This window comes from Microcaecilia unicolor, chromosome 5, assembly GCF_901765095.1.
Source record: "Microcaecilia unicolor chromosome 5, aMicUni1.1, whole genome shotgun sequence".
Taxonomy (NCBI): Eukaryota; Metazoa; Chordata; class Amphibia; order Gymnophiona; family Siphonopidae; genus Microcaecilia; species Microcaecilia unicolor.
This window is the reverse complement of record NC_044035.1, coordinates 222,723,471-222,747,852: the sequence shown is the minus strand read 5'-3', so window position 1 is coordinate 222,747,852 and position 24,382 is coordinate 222,723,471. Positions and strand designations below refer to the sequence as shown.

Sequence of the window (24,382 nt, the reverse complement as noted above, 5' to 3'; positions counted from 1 at the left end):
CAATAGACTAAGCTAAACTAAGCTAATTAACGCTGTGCTCCTCTTTCAAGGACACCATCCATCTCCTCCCCTTCAACCAATTCTTTTAAGAAAATGGATTTGGTCATCCACTCTGTTAAATAACATTGAGAAACATCTAAATCAGTACTGATCTCCATAGATAACAGCACTTCCAAACAGTTTGCCACTGAGTCCAGCTCTAAAGGAACATCTGTTCCTTGCAGTTCTTGACCCTTGCTAAAATCAAACTCTTCTGATCACTGATCAACTTTTGCATTGCTTTGACCACTCTCAGGGTTTTCATGGTTCCCAAGAGGAGAATGCAGTTTTTGTTGCCCTTGTCTTTACCAGTATTCTTTTAGCATTATGCCCCACTGAAGCAACCAATGGAAGGGGACTTCTAACTAGATCTTTAATAAGATTTAGCACAGACCACTGCTTTCAGACTGGATCTTCACCTGAAACTTGGCACAGAATGGTGCCTTCAGACAAGATGCTCTCGTGAGAGTTGACAAAGAATGGGACCTTCAGAAAGAATCTTCACCTGGGACATGGCCCATGCTGGGGCCCTTAGATAGTATTTTAACACAGAACTTAGCACATGCCATGGCCTTCAGACAGGTTCTTCATCTGGGATCTGGCACAGTCAACTTTCTTTAGGTAGCTCAAACAGATGCAAATTCTGTGGCCTAATCTATACTACCTTGCTGCAATCCACTTTGCATTCTCAAGTGTTCTTCTCTCTGGTTATTATTGTCATTGGAAGTTGAGAAAAGTGGTGTGGTTTTTTCCTATGACTACATCAAGGAAATGGCTCTATTAAGGTTTTGATTGAAAAAAAGTAATTCAAAATGAAATTTCTCTCTGGACACTAGTGACATCATTTGCAGCTTGCTGAACAATTTCTCCAATATTATCTCTTCTCTTAGCTGTCAGTTGGCCTGGTGGTATTCTGTCAACTTAAGATGAATAAGTGACATTTCTCTTCTCTTTGACTGATATGTGTGTATCACTTTCCTGTTCTACTGCTGCTGTTAGAGTATATCTGGAGTCTGTTTTTCCAACTGTGTGGGCTCTTGGGAAGTGATGGGTTCTTGGGGTGCACTTGCAGGGCCCACTTTGGGCTCCTTGGTGGATGTGTCATTGTCTTGAATGGGTAGTCCTGACCTAAAGTGCAGTTCAGATGCTTGGAATCATTTGTAAGGATCCACTGCAGGTTCTTTGACCTATTTCTCTGCTACTTCCTCTTCTCTCTGAACCAATAAAAGCTCCTCTCCTCCTTCCCTATCTGACCCCCTACCCTTACTCTGTCCACTTCTCCTAGACTCTTTTTCCTTGCCTACTATCTGTGATACCAGAGCTGCTGGGGGCCCAATTTTTGAGAGGGAAATTTTAGTATATGCCCTCAGTCCCACCCCACTCTGCCGTGGCCCAACCCATTCTACCTGACTTCACCCTAACAAACCTTAATCTCACAGCCATTCCAGAAAATACCAGTGACAGCATGGATGGATAAGAGGAAGTGTTTCAATGCACTTTATTATACCCCTATCCACCATCTATTCCCCCCTGGAGCATAGCGATGGGGCCTCAGTCCCCCCACTTTGGACTTAAGCTCCCACAACAATTAAAGCAGAGATTCCCAAGCCCCACCAGCCAAAGAGGTCCACTTCCCAAGCCCCCCATTGAGCTGTTTGAGTACTGCAGAAGTCAGCAGTATGCTTCAGCCACCAGTGCTGGCACTCCCACAAATGCTCAGCTCAGGAACTTGAAAATGGAAAAGAATATGATACTTTTTATTGGACTAGCCTAACAAAATAGAACAGTATACAGCTGTTATGGTATCTTCTCCTGACCTGAAAAGGAAGAGTTGTTCTCTGAAACCTAGTCAAAAATGTATTAAAATTAGTCCAATATAAAGGTATTACCTTATTTTCCATTTTGTGTTTTATTTGTATTTATTAACCCCATTACTTTGTCCTAAATTAAAAATAAAATTCTTTTTTCAAACTTTATTGTCTGGCAATTTTCTTTTTCTAATTCTGTTGGTCCCAGTCTCTGGTTTCTGCTTTCCTTTTGCCGCCTCTTAACTCTCTTGTCAGAGTTTCCTGTCCATTTGTCATTTTTGTCTCTCGTCTTTTTTCTTTAGTTTTCTTCAATTTATTTTTCTGCCTCTCTGTCCAGATTTAATTAATTCTTACTATTCAGTCTTTAATTTTCCTCTTTGTACTTCATTCACCTACAGCTTTTCATGTTTCCCTCACCTTAGTTCTCCTCTATGCCCCTTCCTCTTCTCCAGTCTTTCACTAACTCTATCCTCTCCCCCCTTTCCATCTAGCATCTTCCCTCTTTCACTCCACATCCTTCCATCCACAATATACCTTCTCTCCCAATCCTTTCATCCATTGTCTCCCTCTTTCTCTCTGTCCTTCCTCCATATAGTGCTGCCCTCTCTCCCCATCTTTCCATCCATCATCTCTTCTTTTTCTCTCAACATCCTTCCACCGATTTTGTAGACTTCTATCATATCCCCTCCCCCTCAGCTGTTTCTTTTCCAAGCTGAAGAGTCCTAACCTCTTAAGCCTTTCTTTATATCAGAGGAGTTCCATCCCTTTAATCATATTGGTAGCCCTTCTTTGAACCATTTCTAATTCTGCTATATCTGTTTTAAGATACAGTGACCAGAATTGCACACAATACTCAAGGTGTGGTCACACTATGGAGCGACAGAGAGACATTATAATGTTCTTTGTCGTATTTTCTATACCTTTTCTAAAAAATCCTAGCATTTGCTTTTTTGGCTGCCACCTCACACTGGGTAAAAGATTTCATTGTATTGTCCAAGATGGCATCTAGATCTTTTTCTTGGGTACTGACTCCTAGGGTGAAACCTAGCACCAGGTAACTATGATTTGAATAATTCTTCCCAATGTGCATCACTTTGCACTTGTCCACATTAAATCTCATCTGCCTTTTGGATGCCCAGTCTTCCAACTTCCTAAGGTCTTCCTGCTATTTTTCTCAATCTTCATACGTAAAAGGGTGTTAAAAATAATTTGTTTAAACAAAAAGTAACTGTGGGATCACCATGGAAGTTGTTGTTGTTGTTGTTTTTTTAAAATAAAATGTGAAAGTAAATGTAGTACAGAGACTGCGGAATGTTGTGGATGTCACATAAGCTGGTTGAGTCTCCCTGCGTTGGCCTAGCATCCACAGGGTAAACATTCTGTTAGTAGCTGTGTGTGGACAGTTGGGAGGGAAGCAACTTACTGACTGGATGTGTACACTTTGAAGTCTTCTATCAGGTCTAAACATATCTTTAAACTTGATGATATTGGTATCAGAGGTTGACAGAAGATACCAAGGCATGAGCTAGAGTGAGAATGAGATTTAGTTTAGCTGTTCCACACTGGTAAGTGCATGAGATGTGCGGCCAGAACTTAGATAGGGGATATACTGAAGGTACTTCAATCTCAGAGTGTTTGCGAAGAAATATTTTTGAAAAAGCAGACTAGCTAAAATAGTTGAAGCAGAGTTGGAGCATTATTTATTTGTTACATTTGTACCCCACATTTTCCCACCTATTTGCAGGCTCAATGTGGCTTACATAGTATCGTAAAGGCAGTCGCCAAGTCCGGTACAGAACAAATACAAGGTTCTATTGTGGTCAAATAAGGTCGGTGTGTTTCAGGCACCATGAGGGTCGAAGGGAGGGAAGGTTGTATATTGTCCAGTACAATCATTGGTTTTGCTGTGTTGCCGGGTGTGGGGATTTACATTGGATTGGTAGGATAAGCCTTTTTGAACAATTTGGTTTTTAGTGATTTCCTGAAGTTTAGGTGGTCATGGATTGTTTTGACAGCTTTTGGGAGTGCGTTCCATATTTGTGCGCTTATATAGGAGAAGCTAGATGCATAGGTTGTTTTGTATTTGAGTCCTTTGCAATTTGGGTAATGGGGATTTAGGTATGTTCATGATGATCCGGTTCTGTTTCTGGTTGGTAGGTCTATAAGGTCTGTCATGTATCCTGGGACAACGCCATAGATGATTTTGTGGACCATGGTGCAGATTTTGAAGATGATACGTTCTTTGATTGGGAGCCAGTGCAGCTTTTCACGGAGGGGTTTGGCACTTTCGAATAGTGTTTTACCAAATATCAGCCTGGCTGCTGTGTTTTGGGCGGTCTGGAGTTTCTTTGTGAGTTATTCTTTACATCCCGCATAGACTCCGTTACAGAGGGGGCCTGTCCATTTTCTACCCCAGCTTATAAGTTGAGGGTTGGGGCAGCTCCTGTGCACTGCTGTTGTTTAAAGCCTGGTTCCAGAACATTGAAGGTGATGGTTATGCCATATTAAAGGGACATCACAGTTATTTTATTTAGCAGAGGAATTACTGCATCCCTGCAGAGTTTTTAATAAATTGACTAGTAATTGGTGAAGCCATTGTATGAGGAGAATAGCTAGTCTGTGAGTTTGAAAGTATGAATGACCAAATTTGGAAGGGAATTGGAAGGGTTAATTATGGAACCCAATTACCATTTCCTTTCCTTAAGCTAGACAGGGACTTTATAGAGCAGGGAAAAGAGTTTAACACCGCTAAAGCCAAGTATATGACTAAGCTGTAATTAACTGAGATATAGGAATAGTTCTTCAAGTTAGGAAGTAGGTGCAGCGGGAGTAGTGGCACATCACAGCTGGAGACAAAGGAAAACCAACACGAGATCCAGAGGAAGGAGAGCTAGCCAACACAAGAGAGCATCGAGCTGGCAAGCCAAGTATAAACCAGAGACTCTGTTTGTGGGGAGGGACAAAAAAATTGGGTACAAAACTGATAATAGAACACACTTAGATAACTTAAACTTACCTGGGTGGGTTGGATCCTGCTCTGTCTGGGTATTCCTGAAGTTCTTTGCCTGAAAAGAGAAGATACAATTTAAGGAAAGAATCATGTCTATATAATTAGTGAGAAAGTAAGGGAGGCATGATAAACAGCGAATCAAAACTTATCCGATAGCTGAGATTCCAGTAGTAGCTCATAAGGATTGTCTGTGGAAGGAGATACAAAGAATGTTAGTGATCTGAGCCTGAATACACAGCAAAACAGAGAAACACCTCTACCCCAGCCGTGACAAAAACAGTAAAAATAAGCAAAGGTGCAATCCCTTCTTCCACCACTAGGAGCTCACACATCCATTTTAACAACTTAGAAGTTTTGTGTTGTCTGCAAATTTAATCACCTCACTTGTTGTTCCCATTTCTAGATCATTAATAAATATGTTAAATAGCAACAGTTCCACTACAGATCCCTGCGGCACTCCACCCTCCTCCCAGTGGCGTACCTAGGGTAGTTGACACCCGGGGCCGGTCATTTTTTAACACCCCCCTCCAAAATCTAGTACTAGGCATACCGAGAATACAAAACACTCAGGACCTATACAGAAATTCTACCATACCATAAGCAGTCATTTCCACGAGTCACACAAGGAAAAAGAAAGCATCTTAAACACTACAGTGAGCACTAGAACATCAATTCACCTATTGTAAAACAAAACCAGACAGAATAGTACAGATCGTCAATCCTGCACAGTCACTGAAAGTCATGTCTTTTTCACAAACACAGACACACCCTAATCCACTATAGAACAAGTAATCATAAACTTTCTATTTAGACAAAAATTAAACTGAACCCCCAAGATGCCAGACTCTGCATACAATGCAACACCACAGAAACAGAAAATGTCCCCTAATACTGTGCAAAATATAAAGACAGCAGATATAAATTTGAAAAAAACTAACAAATACCAATCACCACTTTACAAATTAACAAACAAAACTAAAACAAATATAGAAAATAAAATAATACCATTTTATTGGACTAATACATTTAGCTTTCAGAGGCCAAAACCTTCTTCCTCAGGTCAATACATTATAGTGCTATTACAGTGTGCTATCCTGACATGAGGAAGGGGGTTTTGCTCTCCGAAAGTTAGTCAAAATTTATAAAAATTAGTCCAATAAAAGATTATCTTATTTACATGTTCTATTATAAATATTTATTAACACAGCTACAATACTACTTTATCCTAAAGCAAAAAAAAAAAGTAAATATATATATTTTATTTACAGTTTGTTGTCTCTGGCTACTGCTTTCCTCATCTTCTTTTCACTGTCTTCCTTCCATCCAGCATCTGTCTTCGTTCTTTCTCTGCCATCCAGTGTCTGCCCTCTCTGCTGTCCCCTCCATCCAATGTCTGCCCTCTCTCCCTGCCCCTTCCATGCACATCTGCCCTCTATCTCTGCCCCTTCCATCCACCATCTGCCCGTCTGCCCTCTCTCTCTCCTCCTTCCATTCACTGTCTGCCCTTTCTATCCCTTCCATCCACTGTCTGCCCTTTCTCTCTGCCCCTTCAATCCACCATTTGCCATCCCTCTCCCCCCCATCCATCCATCCATCCATCCATCCATCCATCCATCCATCCATCCATCCATCCAAGATGTGTCCCCTCTCTCTCTGCCCCTTTTCTCAGCCCCCAGTTCCAGCCCCCCTTATCCCACCTGCCCCTAGTTTTAGCCCCAGCCCACATCTCCCACCTGCCCCCCCCTTTTCAGCCCCCAGTTTCAGCTCCACTCCCATCTGAGAAGCCCCCTCCCCACCCCCTTCTCCCACCTGAAACCCCCCTCTCCACCCCCCTTCTCCCATCTGAAACCCTCCTTCTCCCATCTGAGCCCCCAACCTGATCACCAGTTTTTTCCAGAGAGGACAGCCCTCGTCTCCTGCCACCACCCTGCCTTTAAAGAAAAAGCTGTGAAGTGGCGTGGCAGGCAGTGCCTCTCGTTTGCCCTGCTTGTAAACAAGTAAATCTCCATTCTCCTCCTCGTCGTCGGGCCTTCACTCACTGGGTCCTGCCCTCGCGGAAATAGGAAGTTACCTCAGAGGAGGGCGGGACCCAGTGAGTGAAGGCCCGACGATGACGAGGAGAATGGAGATTTACTTCGTTTACAAGCAGGGCATACGCGAGGCGCTGCCTGCCACGCCGCTTCACAGCTTTTTCTTTAAAGGCAGGTGGCAGGAGACGAGGGCTGACTGCAGCGCCAGCGGAGCACCCCCCCACCCACTGACACACGGGGCGGACCGCCCCCACCGCCCCGCCCTTGGTACGCCACTGCCTCCTCCACTGAGAGAATTGGCCATTTAACCCTACCCTCTGTTTTCTATCCATCAGCCAATTCCTAATCCACAATAGAACATTGCCTCCTATCCTAGACGTTTTTAATTTTCTTGCATCACTGTTGCCACCTCAAATACTTCTATTTAGAGACACCACTGTTTGTGAAGTGTTTGGTAGCCAAAGCTTTTAAATTCACAAGAACAGTTTCTCCAATGGCCTTTTCCTTATTTTCTAACTCATGTTGCTGGCTCCTCAGCCCAGCTTCAGTTTAGGGATATCTTCAGGACTGAAAGAAGCTTTCCCTTCCACCACAGGAATAGATGTTTATCATTAGTCTCCTCCCGCCTGCTTGGCTCCCATGATTGGCTGTTAGCAGTGAATTAATGATAGTTAATCACTCGTTAAGCAGATTAGTTGTGTGTGAATCTTGGCAGTGTGCCTAAAATCGGATGCCTAAATTTGGGAACCATTTACAGAATCCAGGGGAATGTGTGTATGCCCATTTACACCAGATTCTGAGCAAGTATAATGTAAGCAGCAACGTTAGCTATGATTTTGCAGCTTCTGTAGGCAGTTTTATAAAGACACATAAGTGTCTATACATCTTGAATGGATAACATCTATCCATTTAAATACTGACAATATTTAGGGGAAAAAAGGACTTCTGTGTTCAGCACCCAACCATTGACCACTTAAGTCCGTTTGAATGTCAGGACGTGTATGTCCAAATTCTTAGTGCACACAAATATAGCCAATGACACGAAGGGATGGTTTTGGAGTTCTTCCTGTGACATATTTTCAATTTAGCTGGTCAAAGCAGATTTAAAACACTAAAGGTTAAATTCAGACAGACAACTTTGGTTATGTGTACCTAAAAATCTAGCAAAAAGTAATCAGGCAATCCCACTGCTTGCTCTGGGATTAGTAGCATGGAATGGTGCTACTAATTGGGTTTCTGCCAGGTACTTGTGACCTGGATTGGCCACTGCTGGAAGCAGGATACTGGGCTAAATGGACCATTGATCTGACCCAGTATGGCTATTCTTATGTTCACCAAATTGTTCTCCCAACAAGTGGTTTATTACAAATTGGACAGTGTTACCAGCACAAATACACTGAACGGTGTTATAAATGTATACCTTATTTTCAACAGTTACAAGGGAATGTTCAGTGGTGGATCCCAAATCCAGAATCAATTGTGGGCATCCGGGTGTCACTCCAGAGCAATGCAAAAGCAGTGGGTGCTGTTTTGATTCAAGTATCCCAGAAGTGCGCTGGTGCTTCAAACCTAAGATCACAACAGGTAATGTGAAAGCATGATGAATGTGTCATTTTGAAAGCACTTTCACACACAGATGAACTTATAGTGTATTGGTGGAGAACAACAGTCTTCACGAGCAACCTTTTCAATGTTATATATGTATGGGATTGATTTATTCTCTGTTTTTATATGGCATCTTCCAGGCACAATATGAGTTTGTAAAAAGAATGCTTCATAAGAACTGAGAATATAGAAAAAGATACAGGGAGAAAGGAATGGTTTACAATTCTGGATATGTTAGCCTGAAAAAATGGAAGGGAATGAATGTCATTGAGTGAAAAGGTATTAGAAAGCAGCTAGCCTTGAATCTAGAGAAGGCCTATTTAGTATGGGGATGCAAAGAAGAGCAGGATACTGGGATCACATAAAATGTAGAGTATAGTAACAGTGATGAATTAATAAAAGTGATTGACTGTACAGCGCTGCGTAAGTCTGGTAGCGCTTTAGAAATGTTGAGTAGTAGTAGTAGTATTAATGAAAGATAGGGAGGCATCAATCCATGAATGCTTCTGTAGGTGAGAACCAGGAGTCTCACTAAGGAAAAGAATTTGACAGGAAGTCAGTAAAGTCAGTAAAGAGACACAAGAAGGAGAAAATCCATGCATAAAAGAAAGACAGCATAACACAGGAGACGTGTATCACATGTTAAAAAAAGAGCAGTTTTTATACCATATCACTTCTAAAATGCTACTAAGCATACAGTGTTGTGTGTTTGTGTGTGTGTATATATATATATAGAGATATATATAGATATTGTAAACAAGGCTCCTACTGGCTAAGTCCGTGAAGCCTCCTCACCACCAGCACCGAGCTCTCTGTTTTCCTCTTTATGTGTTTCTTCTTCTTTCTTGGGCCTGTTTTTGGGATTGGCACCCCAACCCCCTTTTCTTCAACAGCTCCTCGGCTGTTTTAAACCCAGTCCAATTACAGCCAGGGTTCTCTCAGCACAGCTCAATAAAGTCAGGCTGTTTCTAACACAGTCCAATTACAGCCAGGCTTCTCTCAGCACAGTTCCATGGAGCTAGGCTGTTTCAAACACAGTCCAAGTACAGCCAGGCTTCTCTCAGCCCAGCTCAATAAAGTCAGGCTGTTTCTAACACAGGCCAATTACAGCCAGGCTTCTCTCAGCACAGCTCAATAAAGTCAGGCTGTTTCTAACACAGTCCAATTACAGCCAGGCTTCTCTCAGCACAGTTCAATGGAGCTAGGCTGTTTCAAACACAGTCCAAGTACAGCCAGTCTTCTCTCAGCCCAGTTCAATAAAGTCAGGCTGTTTCTAACACAGTCCAACTACAGCCAGGCTTCTCTCAGCACAGTTCAATGGAGCTAGGCTGTTTCAAACCCAGTCCAAGTACAGCCAGGCTTCTCTCAGCACAGCTCAATAAAGTCAGGCTGTTTCTAACACAGTCCAATTACAGCCAGCTTCTCTCAGCACAGTTCAATGGAGCTAGGCTGTTTCAACACCGTCCAAGTACAGCCAGGCTTCTCTCAGCACAGTTCAATAGAGCTAGGCTTTGCGCGGGCTCAAGCCTTGGGTCCCACCCTCTAGGTCAGTCTCTATTCTCCTGACCTCCTCCCGCTTTGACCCAGGCCTCTCCCCTATACCTCCAGTGCTGGCTGAGCCATAGCCAAGAGCTCCATGGGTTCGTCTAAGACCAGCTCAGCCTCCTCTTGCTCCATCGCCTCCGGTTCATTCTCCCCCCCCTCTCCTCAGTAGCCCAGTCCATTTCTCCTCCTCCCACCCCTTTTCCAGCTGATTACACCTTTTCTTCATTAACTCTGCTAGGCTGCTTTTCCTTCTCCTGCCACCGGTTCCACCACCTCCTCCACCAGGTGGGAGAATCAGCTTTTCCTTTTCCCTGGTGGCCCTCTTCTGGAGCTCCTTGGTTCTGCACCCTACTTCTCCTCCCCTGGAGCTCTCCTGTGGCCTTCTGGGAGTTGTAGTTTCCCATCTTTATGTCCCTTTTGGGCAAAACCTGAGCATCCCTAGGGTCTTCCCTCCTACCCTCCGGCTCTCTTTTCTCCGGTGGGTAGCTGGGGTCCCTCTTCCTTTCGGCATATTCCTTACATATCTTCCTTTCGGCATATTCCTTACATACCCCCTCCCTTAAGCTTTTACTCCCCAATTCTTCCCCCTTTTCTTCCTTATCCTCGCCTACCCGGGATAGGGCATCCACATTTCCCAAACATCTCCCCGGCCGATGCTCCACTGTGTATTGGAAGGGTTGTAGTGCTAAATACCACCGCATTAGCCTTCCATTGTTATTTTTCATTAAATTTAGCCACTTCAGTGGGGCATGGTCCGTTACTAGCTTAAATTGCCTCCCTTCGAGATAGACCGTACACTCTTGTATTGCCCACCTAATAGCTAAACACTCCTTCTCTATGGTGGAGTAATGGTTCTCATGAGGTAGGAGTTTATGGCTTAGATACAGCACGGGATGTTCTGCCCCTTCATGTTCCTGAGACAGCACTGCCCCTAGCCCCTCCCCGACGCATCCATTTTGTAGGATAAAGGGTTTTTCGAAATCCACGGCCTTCAACACCGGTTCATGGCACAGGCCTGCTGCATCTGCTCTAACGCTCGCAACTCCGCCTCCCCCCACCTCAGCTGGTCCGGGCTCTTACTCCTCAACATGTCCGTTAAGGGAGTAGCCATTACAGGAAAAGTGCGGGATGAATCTCCTGTAATACCCCACCATACCCAGGACCTACGCAATTGTTTTTTCCGATTGGGTCGGGGAAAGTCTTGGATGCTTTTAAACTTTATTCAGTAAGGGTCGCACCTCCCCCGGCCTACATTATACCCCAAATACTTCACCCTATACTGGGCAAAGTAACATTTCTTCGGGTTAAGGGTAAGTCCAGCCTCCCTAACGATTGCAGCACTGCCCCTACCTGTTTCAAATGATTGTTCCAGTCCTCACTGTGTACTACCACATCATCCATATAGGCCGCGGCATATGTCTGATGTGGTCTGAGGACTTGGTCCAGCAATCGTTGGCAGCTCGCCGCCACCGAATTTAGGCCAAAGGGCAGCCTTTTGAATTGGTACAAGCCTATAGGGGTACTAAAAGCTGTCTTTGCTTGGGCTCCAGGGGAAAGGGGAATCTGCCAGTACCCTTTTGTTAAATCTAAAGTGGTAAGATACTGGGCTGACCCCAACCTGTCTACCAACTCTTCAATATAAGGCATAGGATAGGCATCAGCTTGAGAGATAGTATTAAGCTGACGGAAATCAATACAAAATCTCCACTCCCCTTCAGGTTTTGGTACTAACACCACCGGGCTGGACCAGGGACTATGGGATTCCTCAATTACCCCAAAGTCCAACATTTCCTGCACTTGTTTAATGACTTCCCTCCTTTTCATTGGTGAGAGTCTATAGGGCCTTTGCCTTACTATCTTACCCGTTCAGTTACAATGTCATGCTCTACTAGGTGGGTACTCCCCGGGCATGCTGTCAAAACATCTTTAAAGCGCTCTAAGAGCCTTCCTATCTCTTTTTGCTGCCCCTGGGGTAACCGGGGGTTAACTCCGGGCTCGCAGGGTTTGAAAATCTCTCTTATTTGAGGCCCTAACTCCTCTCCTTCCTTTTCGTCCCCCCGCGTTTGAAACCCTACCCTCGCTACCCAAGGTTTCATAAGATTAACGTGAAACGTCTGGACCCGACCCCTCTCATTCGCCACCTCATACGTGAGGGGACCGAGTCTCCTCTTCACCACCCAGGGTCCTTTCCATCTAGAGGCGAACCTATGGGGATCTTCCGAGATTAAGATGAGGACCCTATCCCCGGCAGGCAAACTCCCTGTCCCGAGTCCCTCCCATCGTAATATCCCTTTTGTTGTTCTTGGCTCTGTTCTAGACGGTCCTGGGCATACTCCTTCATCCTACCCAATCTGCCCCTTAGATCCTGCAAATATTCACCCACGGACTGCTCGCTGGTTTCCGGAGGTACCCAGTGTTCCTGTACGATATCTAATATACCCCTGGGTCTTCTGCCAAACATTAACTCATACGGTGAAACTCCTAAGGAGTCTTGCACCTTCTCCCGGTATGCATAGAGCACAAAGGGTAAAAGTTGGTCCCACCCGGTCCTATCCTCCCCCAAGGCTTTTTTTAGCATCCCCTTTAAGGTCCTGTTAAAGCGTTCCACCATCCCATTGGTTTGGGGATGGTAAGCTGCCGTACGTACATGTTTTATCCCAAAGGCCTCCCATACTTGTCTTAAGGTATGGGACATAAAGTTGGAACCCCGGTCTGTCAAAACTTCTTGGGGAAAACCTACCTCACAAAAAATTTTTATGAGTTCCCAGGCAATAACCTTGGCCGAAATGTTCCTTAAGGGCAGGGCCCATGGATACCTGGTGGCCATGTCCATAACTACTAACACATAGAGATACCCTCTCTGTGACCTTGTTACTGGCCCCACAATATCCATGGCTATTCTCCTCACCGGTTGTTCTACCCGTGGCAACGGCTTTAATGGGGCTTTAGGAGGGAATCTGTCTGATACCTTCTGACATCTGGGGCAGGACTTGCAGTATTTTTCCACCTCCCCATATATGCCCGGCCAATAAAACCTCGCCAATATTTGGGTCAGGGTGGCCTGGGAGCCCTTATGTCCGCTCAGAGGATGGTCGTGGGCCAGCCTTACCACCAGCGGACGAAAAGCTCGGGGTACCACCAGCTGTTTCCCTCCGCCCGAGTGCTCCCAATTTGGCACCCTTCTATATAGGATGTTCCCTTCTATCAGGAACCCCGGAGCTACCTGGCCTTCTCCCTGGCGCGCCCTTTCCCAGGCATACTCTAAGGTAGGGTCCGTGGCCTGCTCCCTATGAAATTGGGGAAACTGCTCCCTCAATTCTTCCGGGGCCACCGGCAGGTAACTCTCCCTCTGTGCCCGCTGAAGAGCCTCCCTTCTACCCTTCTGCTCCTTTTTTTTTCACGGCTTTCCTTTTTTTTTTCCCGGCCCGGTTCGCCCAATACCTCCCCCTGAAAGGAAAACCCCCCCCCTATTCCCTCTGTCTCTTCGTCTACCCTCGCGGTGAGCCTGGGCCCTGGTAGTGACCAACACTTTTCTCTCCCCATACACTCTATAAATGGTGGCCAATCCCTCCCTAAAATCATCTCATGCGGCAATCTGGGTTAGAACGGCCATGGCCAGCTCTAGCTCTCCGGTGGGCCCCTGTAAGTTGACCCGATGGAGTGCATAATGGGTTCCTGGCCCCATGAATACATTGGATAGACACCCCTCCATCATAGGTCTCCCTGCCCGGGGCCCTCCTCTTTCTTATCTGTTGCCAGAAGCTCCAGGAGATCAATGGATTGGTCGGCCCCAGAGTCTAACATGGCGGTGATGGGTACTCCCTCCACCTTAACTTGAGTTAGGTACCTGGGCCTAACTCCTTTTTTCTACCTGAGAGATCCACCCCTCCCGCCACTGGCCAATCCTTTTTGAAATGGCCTACCTTACCACACTTAAAACACCCCTTGCTCCCAAAAGGAATAGCCTTTCTACTCGGGCCTGGCGTCTAACTCGGTCTTTTTACTCCCTGCGGGGGTCTCCGGCTTAATTAGGGAAACTTTCGGGCCCCCCTTTTTCTAACGCCCCGAGTCCTGCCTCCCTCCCGCTCTGGTCCCCCCCACTGCTGGGCTTCCAGGTAACATTCCAACCCCGATGTCACCCCCTCTACCGTCTTACATCCCCTCTTTATTAATTCGGCCCTAATTTCGTCGGGCAGACCCTGGAGGAATTGCTCCACTACTAATTCTTGCAGTACCTCGTGCAGGTTGTGTCGCTCGGGCTCCAACCATTTTTTTCACTAAATCCATTAGCTTATTTGCTACCGCTTTAGGGGGGGTCCCCTTTTCCCATTTGGTGGCTCTAACTTACGTCTGTAAGCTTGTGTACTGAGTCCATATCTGTCCTTGATAGCTTCTTTCAACCTTCCATAGTTGGCAGCCTCTTCCGGAGACAAATCCCTAAAGGCTGCCAAAGCCTCCCCGGATAGAGAAGGCACCAATCTCATGGCCCACTGCTCTTGTGGCCACCCAGCCGCCCCAGCCACCCTCTCAAATGCTGTCAAAAAATCGTCCACATTATCCTGCTCGGACAACTTCCCCCAGTTAAGTGAATTCATGGAGACATGTCCCTACGCACGCTTCCTCCGGGCCCGTGTCCATTTGCTCCGGTTTCCCCCTCACGGGGAACATTAGCGCCTCTCTGGAAAAAGTCTTGTAGCATGTTGAGTACTGGTTGCTGCTGATCCCGGGCCGCCATCAGAGAGTCCTCGACTATCTTGGCCGTCAGCTCCTGCTGTTTTTGGAACTGGAGAGTCATCCACCCGAAGATCTCTTGGGTCCATCACGGCACTGGCACTGCACCTGGGGGAGGGACAAAACAACAGAGAACCAACTCCAAGTGCGATTACCTCACCTTAAGTTGGACTCTTTCTCTGATCCCTCTAAACACCTCCCCCCCCCTCCCCCAGTAGGCCCGCTTACCGGAACCCAAGAGGGGTCTGCGCCTTTCTCAGCGTTGGCCCTACTCGTGGGGCTTCTCGTTCCAGTCGGGTCACGGCCTCCTCTAGCGACAGGTCCTGCAGCAAGATCCCACCACTGCCACCACTTGTAAACAAGGCTCCTACTGGCTAAGTCCGTGAAGCCTCCTCACCACCAGCACCGAGCTCTCTGTTTTCCTCTTTATGTGTTTCTTCTTCTTTCTTGGGCCTGTTTTTGGGATTGGCACCCCAACCCCCTTTTCTTCAACAGCTCCTCGGCTGTTTTAAACCCAGTCCAATTACAGCCAGGGTTCTCTCAGCACAGCTCAATAAAGTCAGGCTGTTTCTAACACAGTCCAATTACAGCCAGGCTTCTCTCAGCACAGTTCCATGGAGCTAGGCTGTTTCAAACACAGTCCAAGTACAGCCAGGCTTCTCTCAGCCCAGCTCAATAAAGTCAGGCTGTTTCTAACACAGGCCAATTACAGCCAGGGTTCTCTCAGCACAGCTCAATAAAGTCAGGCTGTTTCTAACACAGTCCAATTACAGCCAGGCTTCTCTCAGCACAGTTCCATGGAGCTAGGCTGTTTCAAACACAGTCCAAGTACAGCCAGGCTTCTCTCAGCCCAGCTCAATAAAGTCAGGCTGTTTCTAACACAGTCCAACTACAGCCAGGCTTCTCTCAGCACAGTTCAATGGAGCTAGGCTGTTTCAAACACAGTCCAAGTACAGCCAGGCTTCTCTCAGCACAGCTCAATAAAGTCAGGCTGTTTCTAACACAGTCCAATTACAGCCAGGCTTCTCTCAGCACAGTTCAATGGAGCTAGGCTGTTTCAAACACAGTCCAAGTACAGCCAGTCTTCTCTCAGCCCAGTTCAATAAAGTCAGGCTGTTTCTAACACAGTCCAACTACAGCCAGGCTTCTCTCAGCACAGTTCAATGGAGCTAGGCTGTTTCAAACCCAGTCCAAGTACAGCCAGGCTTCTCTCAGCACAGCTCAATAAAGTCAGGCTGTTTCTAACACAGTCCAATTACAGCCAGGCTTCTCTCAGCACAGTTCAATGGAGCTAGGCTGTTTCAAACACAGTCCAAGTACAGCCAGGCTTCTCTCAGCACAGTTCAATAGAGCTAGGCTTTGCGCGGGCTCAAAGCCTTGGGTCCCACCCTCTAGGTCAGTCTCTATTCTCCTGACCTCCTCCCGCTTGACCCAGGCCTCTCCCCTATACTCCAGTGCTGGCTGAGCCATAGCCAAGAGCTCCATGGGTTCGTCTAAGACCAGCTCAGCCTCCTCTGCTCCATCGCCTCCGGTTCATCTCCCCCCCCTCCCCCCCTCTCCTTCAGTAGGCCCCAGTCCATTTTCTCTCCCCCCACCCCTTTTCCAGCTGATACACTTTTCTTCATTAACTCTGCTAGGCTGCTTTTCCTTTCTGCCACCGGTTCCACCACCTCCTCCACCAGGTGGGAGAATCAGCTTTCCTTTTCCCTGGCGGCCCTCTTCTGGAGCTCTTTGGTTTCTGCACCCTACTTCTCTCCCCGGAGCTCTCCTGTGGCCCTTCTGGGAGTTGTAGTTTCCCATCTTTATGTCCCTTTTGGGCAAAACCTGAGCATCCCTAGGGTCTTCCCTCCTACCCTCCGGCTCTCTTTTCTCCGGTGGGTAGCTGGGGTCCCTCTTCCTTTCGGCATATTCCTTACATATCTTCCTTTCGGCATATTCCTTACAATATATATATATAAAGTCCCTTCTCCATAGAACTTAAAATTTAGTCAAGATGAAAATACATGACAAACAATAGATTCTAGGAGAATGTATTACAAAGAAGCGGTCAAACAACCTCAAAAAGCAAGTTTTTCATCTGGATTTGAAAATAACTAGGGAGCATGATGCACTAACTCAGGAGGTCAACTAACTCAGGAAGGTTGAAAGAGTGGAAACAGGTGTTAGCAATGAAGAGAAGGGCACAACTAAGAGTGACTTGACAGATAACTGAGTTCACAAGGAAGAGTGTAGAGAGAGAGAAAAGAAAACAAATAATGAGGGGATGCAGAGTTTAAACTGTCTGATATGTAAAGGGTCATGGATTTGATACACCACCTTTCTGTGATAAGACCAAAGCAGTTTATACATATATACAGAAGTTATTGGGAAGCAAATATAATTACTTGAGGAGAGGGATTACATAGTCACATGCGTGTCACTATGGGGGTTGTACAAGGTAGCAAGTGACACCCCCCAAATTTGCCTTGCCACCCCATCCAGAACCAGCATCCTTCATAGGATATAGAGGTACCCAATTTGGCATATCCCCTCTCTCTCTCAGCATTCCCTTACCCACCCTTGATGTGCCATCTCCCCCTCTCTTTGAAATCCCCACCCTCCCAATCCGGCATCTTCTCCTCTTGCCTCACTCTACCTACAGCACCCCCACCCACCTCCCCAGGCTATCTTACAGCTTGTTTTTCCCTCTAGTGGTCACTGACATGTTAGGTACACTGGGGCCGATATTCAAACTGCAGGAGACAGCTCGGCTAACTCCTATCTGGCAACCGGCATGGGTTATTTGGGCGCTATGAACGCAGCCAGTATTCATCAGGTCTATCTGGCTGCTAAACGTAGCCAATCTGCTGAGGAATATTGGTGCTAACTGGCTATGTCGTGCAATATAGCCAGTGACCGGGCTAGCTGCTAAGTGCTAATATTCAGCTGGAATAGGCAGCTATCTCGATTTGAAACATTAGTACTTAGCTGGCTTAAGGTTATTTAACCAGCCAGGAGCTGTTCATAAAATTATCTACGGAGATGCCCCATCCTACATGCTAGACCTTGTAGACCTCCCTCCCAGAAATGCTAAAAAATCTGCCCCCACATTTCTTAATCTACACTTCCCCAGCTGCAAAGGAGTAAAATACAAACTAACACATGCGACCAGCTTTTCCTACATGAGCACGCAGCTGTGGAATGCACTACCAACTAGCTTGAAAACAATTAACGAAATAACTAACTTTCGCAAATCTCTGAAAACATACCTCTTCAACAAAGCCTACCCCGAGAATCCATAGTGTAATTATAACACTTCACCACTCCAACCTTCCCTGAAACTCTTCTTTATATAACTGCTTGATGAGTTCTCTTTGCTATCCTTGATCTTTTGGAACACCAACTGTATCTGTTTACCCTGGAATTGCGATGCCATAACAGGTCTTTGTAAGCCACATTGAGCCTGCAAATAGGTGGGAAAACGTGGGATACAAGTGCAATAAATAAATAAATTAAATTAAATAGCACTGAATATTGGACGGATTGATATCAGGTTATGCTAATATTCTGTATTGGAACTTAGGCGCTATGGTTCCTTTATAGAATAGGCTCCTCCCATCCAGCCTTGGGGCACCAAGTTATAGAATTGATCCCATTAAAGTTTGTGAATGTGTTCCTCAGACACATTGCCCATAAATCTCACCTTTCGGGCAGTCCACCCTTGGCATCACTAGTTTGAACCAGAGGAAATGAAGGGTGAAAAATGACTTGCCCAGCTTCCCTGGTTCTTAGTACACTGCTCTAACAATTAGGCCACTCCACTCAAAGTCTGTGCTTACACAGTTACCCTGCTCACTCACAGCCTAGTGCTGCTGCAACGCCTAATTTTAGATCCTGCAGGTTTCTGAACTCAACTTCTGGAAAGGTGAAGTGTGGGACAAAGGCCATGAATTAGGGCAGGGAAAGAGTGAATGTGACAGGGGGTGATAAAAGTAGTAAATAGGACTCTGTGGTAGGGGCCACAAATGTATGTTTGCCTAGGGCCAAATATACTGTTAATCTGTCCCTGTGCGCAACTTGTGTTGAATCTCAGCACCCTGGTTTCTAGATGATCAAATATACAGATCTGGATGACCATGGATGAAAGCAAAATTTATTGCATGGTCATCTAATTTCACCTGCACCATCACACTCTATATCTATGTACATAGTAACATAGTAACATAGTAGATGACGGCAGAAAAAGACCTGCATGGTCCATCCAGTCTGCCCAACAAGATAAACTCATATGAGTATACCTTACCTTGATTTGTACCTGCCTTTTTCAGGGCACAGACCGTACAAGTCTGCCCAGCAGTATTTCCCGCCTCCCAACCACCAGTCCCGCCTCCCATCACCGGCTCTGGCACAGACCGTATAAGTCTGCCCTCCACTATCCTTGTCTCCCAACCACCAACCTCTCTTCCCCCACCTGCTCTGCCACCCAATTTTGGCTAAGCTTCTGAGGATCCATTCCTACTGCACAGGATTCCTTTATGCATATCCCATGCATGTACAAGTAATGCCTTGTACATTGTTGCTGATTCACAGTAAAAACGTTTTATTGAGCTGACTACATGGAGCTAAGCTGTGCTAGACATGAGAAAGAGTAGGTAAGACAAATACTTGTCTGGAGTTGTTCTGCTATAGTGGAACCTACCTGAAGGCAGTGGCGTAGCCACAGGTGGGCTTGGGTGGGCCGGGGCCCACCCATTTATGGCTCAGGCCCACCCAACAGTAGCACATGTTTGGTGGTAACTGGTGGGAATCTCAAGCTCTGCCAGCTGAAGATTTGCCCCTGATGGTAACGAAAACGCTACTTTCCATAACACCGGCACCTGCGCATGCTCAGTTTTCAGTGCATTCCTGCTGCCAAGGTGGAAAGAAGCGTTTTCCCACCAGCTGAGATATTTTTTTTTGTTTTGGGGGGGGGGGAGAACACTTGTGCCCACCCAATTCTTGCCTAGGCCCGCCCAAAATCTGTTGTCTGGCTACGCCCCTGCTTGAAGACAGGGGTACAGACTGACTAGGTGACCTTTTGAAATCTTTCTAGCCCTATGCTTCTATCAGTGTTTGGAAAAATAGAAATGATCTCCAGTTCTTTACATCTACAGTAATAGAGAGAAGGCAAGACAGATGTGGATCATGCACTGACACGCTTTTTCCTACTTTTTACCAGAGTTGGTCCAATGTGGATTGCAACCTAAGGCAAGAATTAACTGTGGCTATCCTGGCATCAGTCAGCAGCAGTGCACAAATAAAGGGTGCTGCTTTGATTCCAGCATCCCTGAGGTCATCTGGTGCTTCTATCCTGAAATACAAGAAGGTAATGTACATAATGCAAATCCAACTTTAGGTCTTCCTTTCACAGAGAAAATGATTAGGGCACAGGAACCATTGGCATCAAGTTGGAAATACCAATGTTACTGCAAGTTGTGTTAGCCCTTCATGATTCAGTGATAGGTAACAGAGGTAGTGGTAATGGAGTGAACTCCATGGATAATGGGGTATCACATAGTCAAACACAGACTAAGCTTATCTTACTGGGTTAGCCTTGCAGGATTCTTTCCTCTTGATACATATGCTTTGACTGCCTTGGCAAGTCAGGGCAGACCCAGAAGCTATGTGGGCATGACCAATATTCAGTGCTGGTGCTTGCATACCTAACCAGACAAACAGAACCAAAGGAAAAGCAGCCCATACTTGCTTAGTTAGAATATGAGGTGCTGGCACCCACATAACATCTGGGTCTGCCAAAGACCTGATATTCAATACCAGTGCCCAGACATGATCTGGCATTGAATATCCAGGTATAATTCAGCCCAGGGCTGGCAGTGGCTTTAAAACCGTTGACTACCGCAGGCTGAATAATGCCAGGATAATCTTTAATCCTCCCTCATATTAACAGAAGTTTTCTGTTAATATTGGACTTCCTCCTACAGCAGCATTAACAGCCAACTCCTACCACCCACATAGGCTATTTAGGTAATCACTGTGCTCATGAAACAGCAGCCTCAGAAGATGCAAATCTCTCCTCCGTTGTTCAGATAAATTACTCTCACGATTATCCGGCTCTCCAGCCTTCTGCTTGTAACAATTATTAAATCTCCAAATGGAAGTCCAGTGCTTCAATATTATGGTTGCAGTACCAATTCTTGGCAGCGCTCAAACAACCTTTCCTTTCAAACAGGTAGTCCCAAATGAATTCAGCTCTACAAGTGGCAACCTTGTTTCATACTTGCTTTTCCTTAAGGCTTTCTCATTTAGTGGATTACACATACTCCCATAAGCAAATCTTAAGTTTCTTGTACTTCTGACTCTCCAGGAACTATTGCCTCTGATGTCTCCACTTCTATTAATTCCTTTCTTTCTGCTGCTCTTGAAAGTCCACCTCCATCTGCAACAGCTCCCCTGCTTGCGATATCTTGTCCATGTAGCTATGTCAGGCTGAGTGGAAGCCCTGTCCTCTCTTCTTTCAAACCTTCCTCCCACAGGACCCTTCTACCATAATTCTCTACAGGGACCCTCCTTGTCCTTATAAATGTAAGGAAATGTAGCTCTATTAGCTGTTATCTTGGCTTTTGTTATGTGTGTTATAGACTGCTGCATCTTTTGATTTATAGAAGGTTCCCCCTTTCCTTTGCAAAGTGTAACTGTGCATTTTTGCACTGAATTTTAGTTGTCATACATTTGATCAATCATTCTTAGATAATTTCTAGTCTTATCTACTTTTTCAGGGGAATATGATTAGGAAACTAGAATTGGAACAAAACAGCAAGCCTTTATGATTGCAAGAAGTTCAACTATTATAATAGTTTCATTTTAATGTATTTTTGCTTTTAGTGTCGTCTTCCTACAACTAAAAGTCTGGTGGACAGTGTTCTGATAAGAAATTTCTCCTGCTAATTCTAATACCTTTGGAGAACCAGGAGTGGAAACTGCATGTGCCAAGTCTTCATGGTTTCCTAGGAACATCTCAGTCAAGAAATAAGGAATCATACTGTGTACCCCTTGTGCTATAATCCTGCTTATTCTTGGTCTTTTTTCCCCCTGCTGCTCATTCTTCAAGAAAGGAGCTTGGCATGCCTGAAGAGCTCTACGATGCTTTACCTCCAGGCATCAATCAGAAACACAATCCACAACTACATCAATATTAATTCGAAGGAGAATAAAAAGTTAAACCAGCCTTTGCTCCAGTCCTTGTTCTTTTGTGACTAAGAGGTTTCTGATCCAATACATTTATTTCACCTAATTCTTTTATGTGGAGAGCAATAGGTTTCAAACTGACTGTATTGGAACAAAGTCCAAGTGTACATTTCAGCTGCAAGCATTGTTGGAGTATGGGCAGGATAAGGACCACTTCCCACTTATCTACTCCAATTAAAGCAGTTTACATATTATATGCAGATGCTTATTTTGGAGGGTTAAAGGGGTCTATTCTATCCTCATCCTTCTCAATCTATCCGCTGCTTTTGACACTGTTGATCACAGCCTACTCCTTGATACACTGTCTTCACTTGGATTCCAGGGCTCTGTTCTTTCCTGGTTCTCCTCCTACCTCTCACTTCGCACCTTTAGTGTACACTCTGGTGGATCCTCTTCCACTTCTATCCCACTACCAATCGGAGTACCTCAGGGTTCTGTTCTCGGTCCTCTCCTGTTCTCCATCTACACTTCCTCCCTTGCCTCTCTGATATCATCCCATGGTTTTCACTACCATCTCTATGCTGACGACTCCCAGATCTACCTCTCTACCTTCGAAATCTCAAGCAGCATCCAGACCGATGTTTCAGCCTGCCTGTCTGACATCACTACCTGGATGTCTCAACATCATCTGAAACTTAACATGGCCAAAACCGAGCTTAAACCCACCTCTCCTCTCCTCTCCCCCATTTCTCTATTTCTGTGGATGGCACTCTCATTCTCCCTGTGTCATCAGCTCGTAACCTTGGGGTCATCTTCGACTCCTCTCTCTCCTTCTCTGCTCACATTCAGCAGATTGCCAAAACCTGTCGCTTCTTTCTCTATAACATCAGCAAAATCTGTCCCTTCATCTCTGAGCACTCTACCAGAACCCTCATGCACACTCTTATCACTTCTCGCCTAGACTATTGCAACCTGCTTCTCACCGGCCTCCCACTTAGCCATCTCTCTCCTCTTCAATCAGTCCAAAACTCTGCTGCACGACTCATTTTCCGCCAAAGTCGCTATGCTCACATTAGCCCTCTCCTGAAATCACTTAATTGGCTCCCTATCCGTTCCCGAATTCAATTCAAACTTCTCTTACTGACCTATAAGTGAATTCACTCTGCTGCTCTCCAGTTCCTCTCCACTCTTGTCCCTCCCTACACCCCTTCTCAAGCACTCCATTCTGTTGACAAATTGCTCTTATCTGTCCCCTTCTCCTCTACTGCTAATTCCAGGCTCCGTTCCTTCTATCTCACTGTTCCACACGCCTGGAATAGACTTCCCGAGCATGTACATCTAGCCCCGTCTTTGGCCGTTTTTAAGTCCAAGCTAAAAGCTCACTTCTTTGACGCTGCTTTTGAGCCCTAACTACTGCTCACTTGCCTGTACCTTTATCCCCTCCTCTTTAATTCCCCTTGCCTCTTACTTGTTCTGTCTGTTACCTGTCTTATTTAGATTGTAAGCTCTTTGAGAAGGGACTGTCTTTGTGTGTATAGTGTACAGCGCTGCGTATGCCTTGTAGCGCTGTAGAAGTGATAAGTAGTAGTAGTAGTCTTTTACTAAGGCGCGCGCTAAAATTGTAGGCGTGCTAAACATTAGAGATGCCAATGAATTCCTATGGGCGTTTCTAATGTTTAGCGCGCTCACAATTTTAGCGTGCGCTAAAAACGTGAGCGCACCTTAGTAAAAGACGCCATAAGTGACCTGCCCAGTGTCACAATGAGTTGCAGTAGGAATCAAACCCAGTTAACCAAGACCAAAGCCCGCTGCACTAACCACTAGGCTATTCTTCTATTCTGGTAGAGGAGTAGCCTAGTGGTTAGTGAAAATCCAGGGCCATGCCAGGAAATACTGGCTGCCAGGTCTTATGTGGGCCTCGACTGAATATCAGCCAGGATTCGCATAAGAAGAAGCAGGTACCCTCACCACCTCTGAATCCTCCCTCCCTTCCACCCCCCATCCTTCCCACCCCCATAGACGCCTCCAGGCCTACCTTGGATATTCCTGGTGGTCTAGAGGGTCCTGTGCACAGGAGCAATGCCTACTCACTCCTGTTTGTCATGGCTCTGATCTCAAAATGGCTGCTACGACTTCTAGCAAGTACCAAGAGACTGCCACTACAGGTCACAGTGGCCAGTATGAGGCTGGAGCCACAACAGACAGGAGCAAGTGGGCATTGCATTTACCTGTAAGAGTGGGCATCACTACTGTCTTTTTGCTGTCCTAACTTTAGCTACTTATTTAACTGGTTAGCTCTTTGAATATTACTGCTAGCCAGTTAAATACCAGCTCCAACTAAGCTCCACTGAAGCTCTGCCTATGGTCCACCCCAGCACTAACTGGACAGTGCAGGGGCAGTTAACGCTGATAATCAGTGGCACTATCTGGTTAAATGTCACTGAATGGTT

The 24,382-nt window shown here is 45.8% G+C and overlaps 1 protein-coding gene across 1 annotated transcript in view; it reads left to right on the top strand.

Annotated features, from left to right (window-relative positions):
* LOC115470553 (putative gastrointestinal growth factor xP4) overlaps positions 1–21,975 on the top strand; it is a 48,564-nt gene extending 26,589 nt beyond the window's left edge. Inside the window, exons 4-6 of the mRNA XM_030203811.1 lie at positions 8,322–8,471; positions 19,966–20,112; positions 21,630–21,975. Of these exons, the coding sequence (XP_030059671.1) occupies positions 8,322–8,471; positions 19,966–20,112; positions 21,630–21,649 (317 nt within the window). The 3' untranslated portion in view covers positions 21,650–21,975. The remainder of the gene's footprint in view (positions 1–8,321; positions 8,472–19,965; positions 20,113–21,629) is intronic.
* The last annotated feature ends 2,407 nt before the right edge of the window (positions 21,976–24,382 follow it).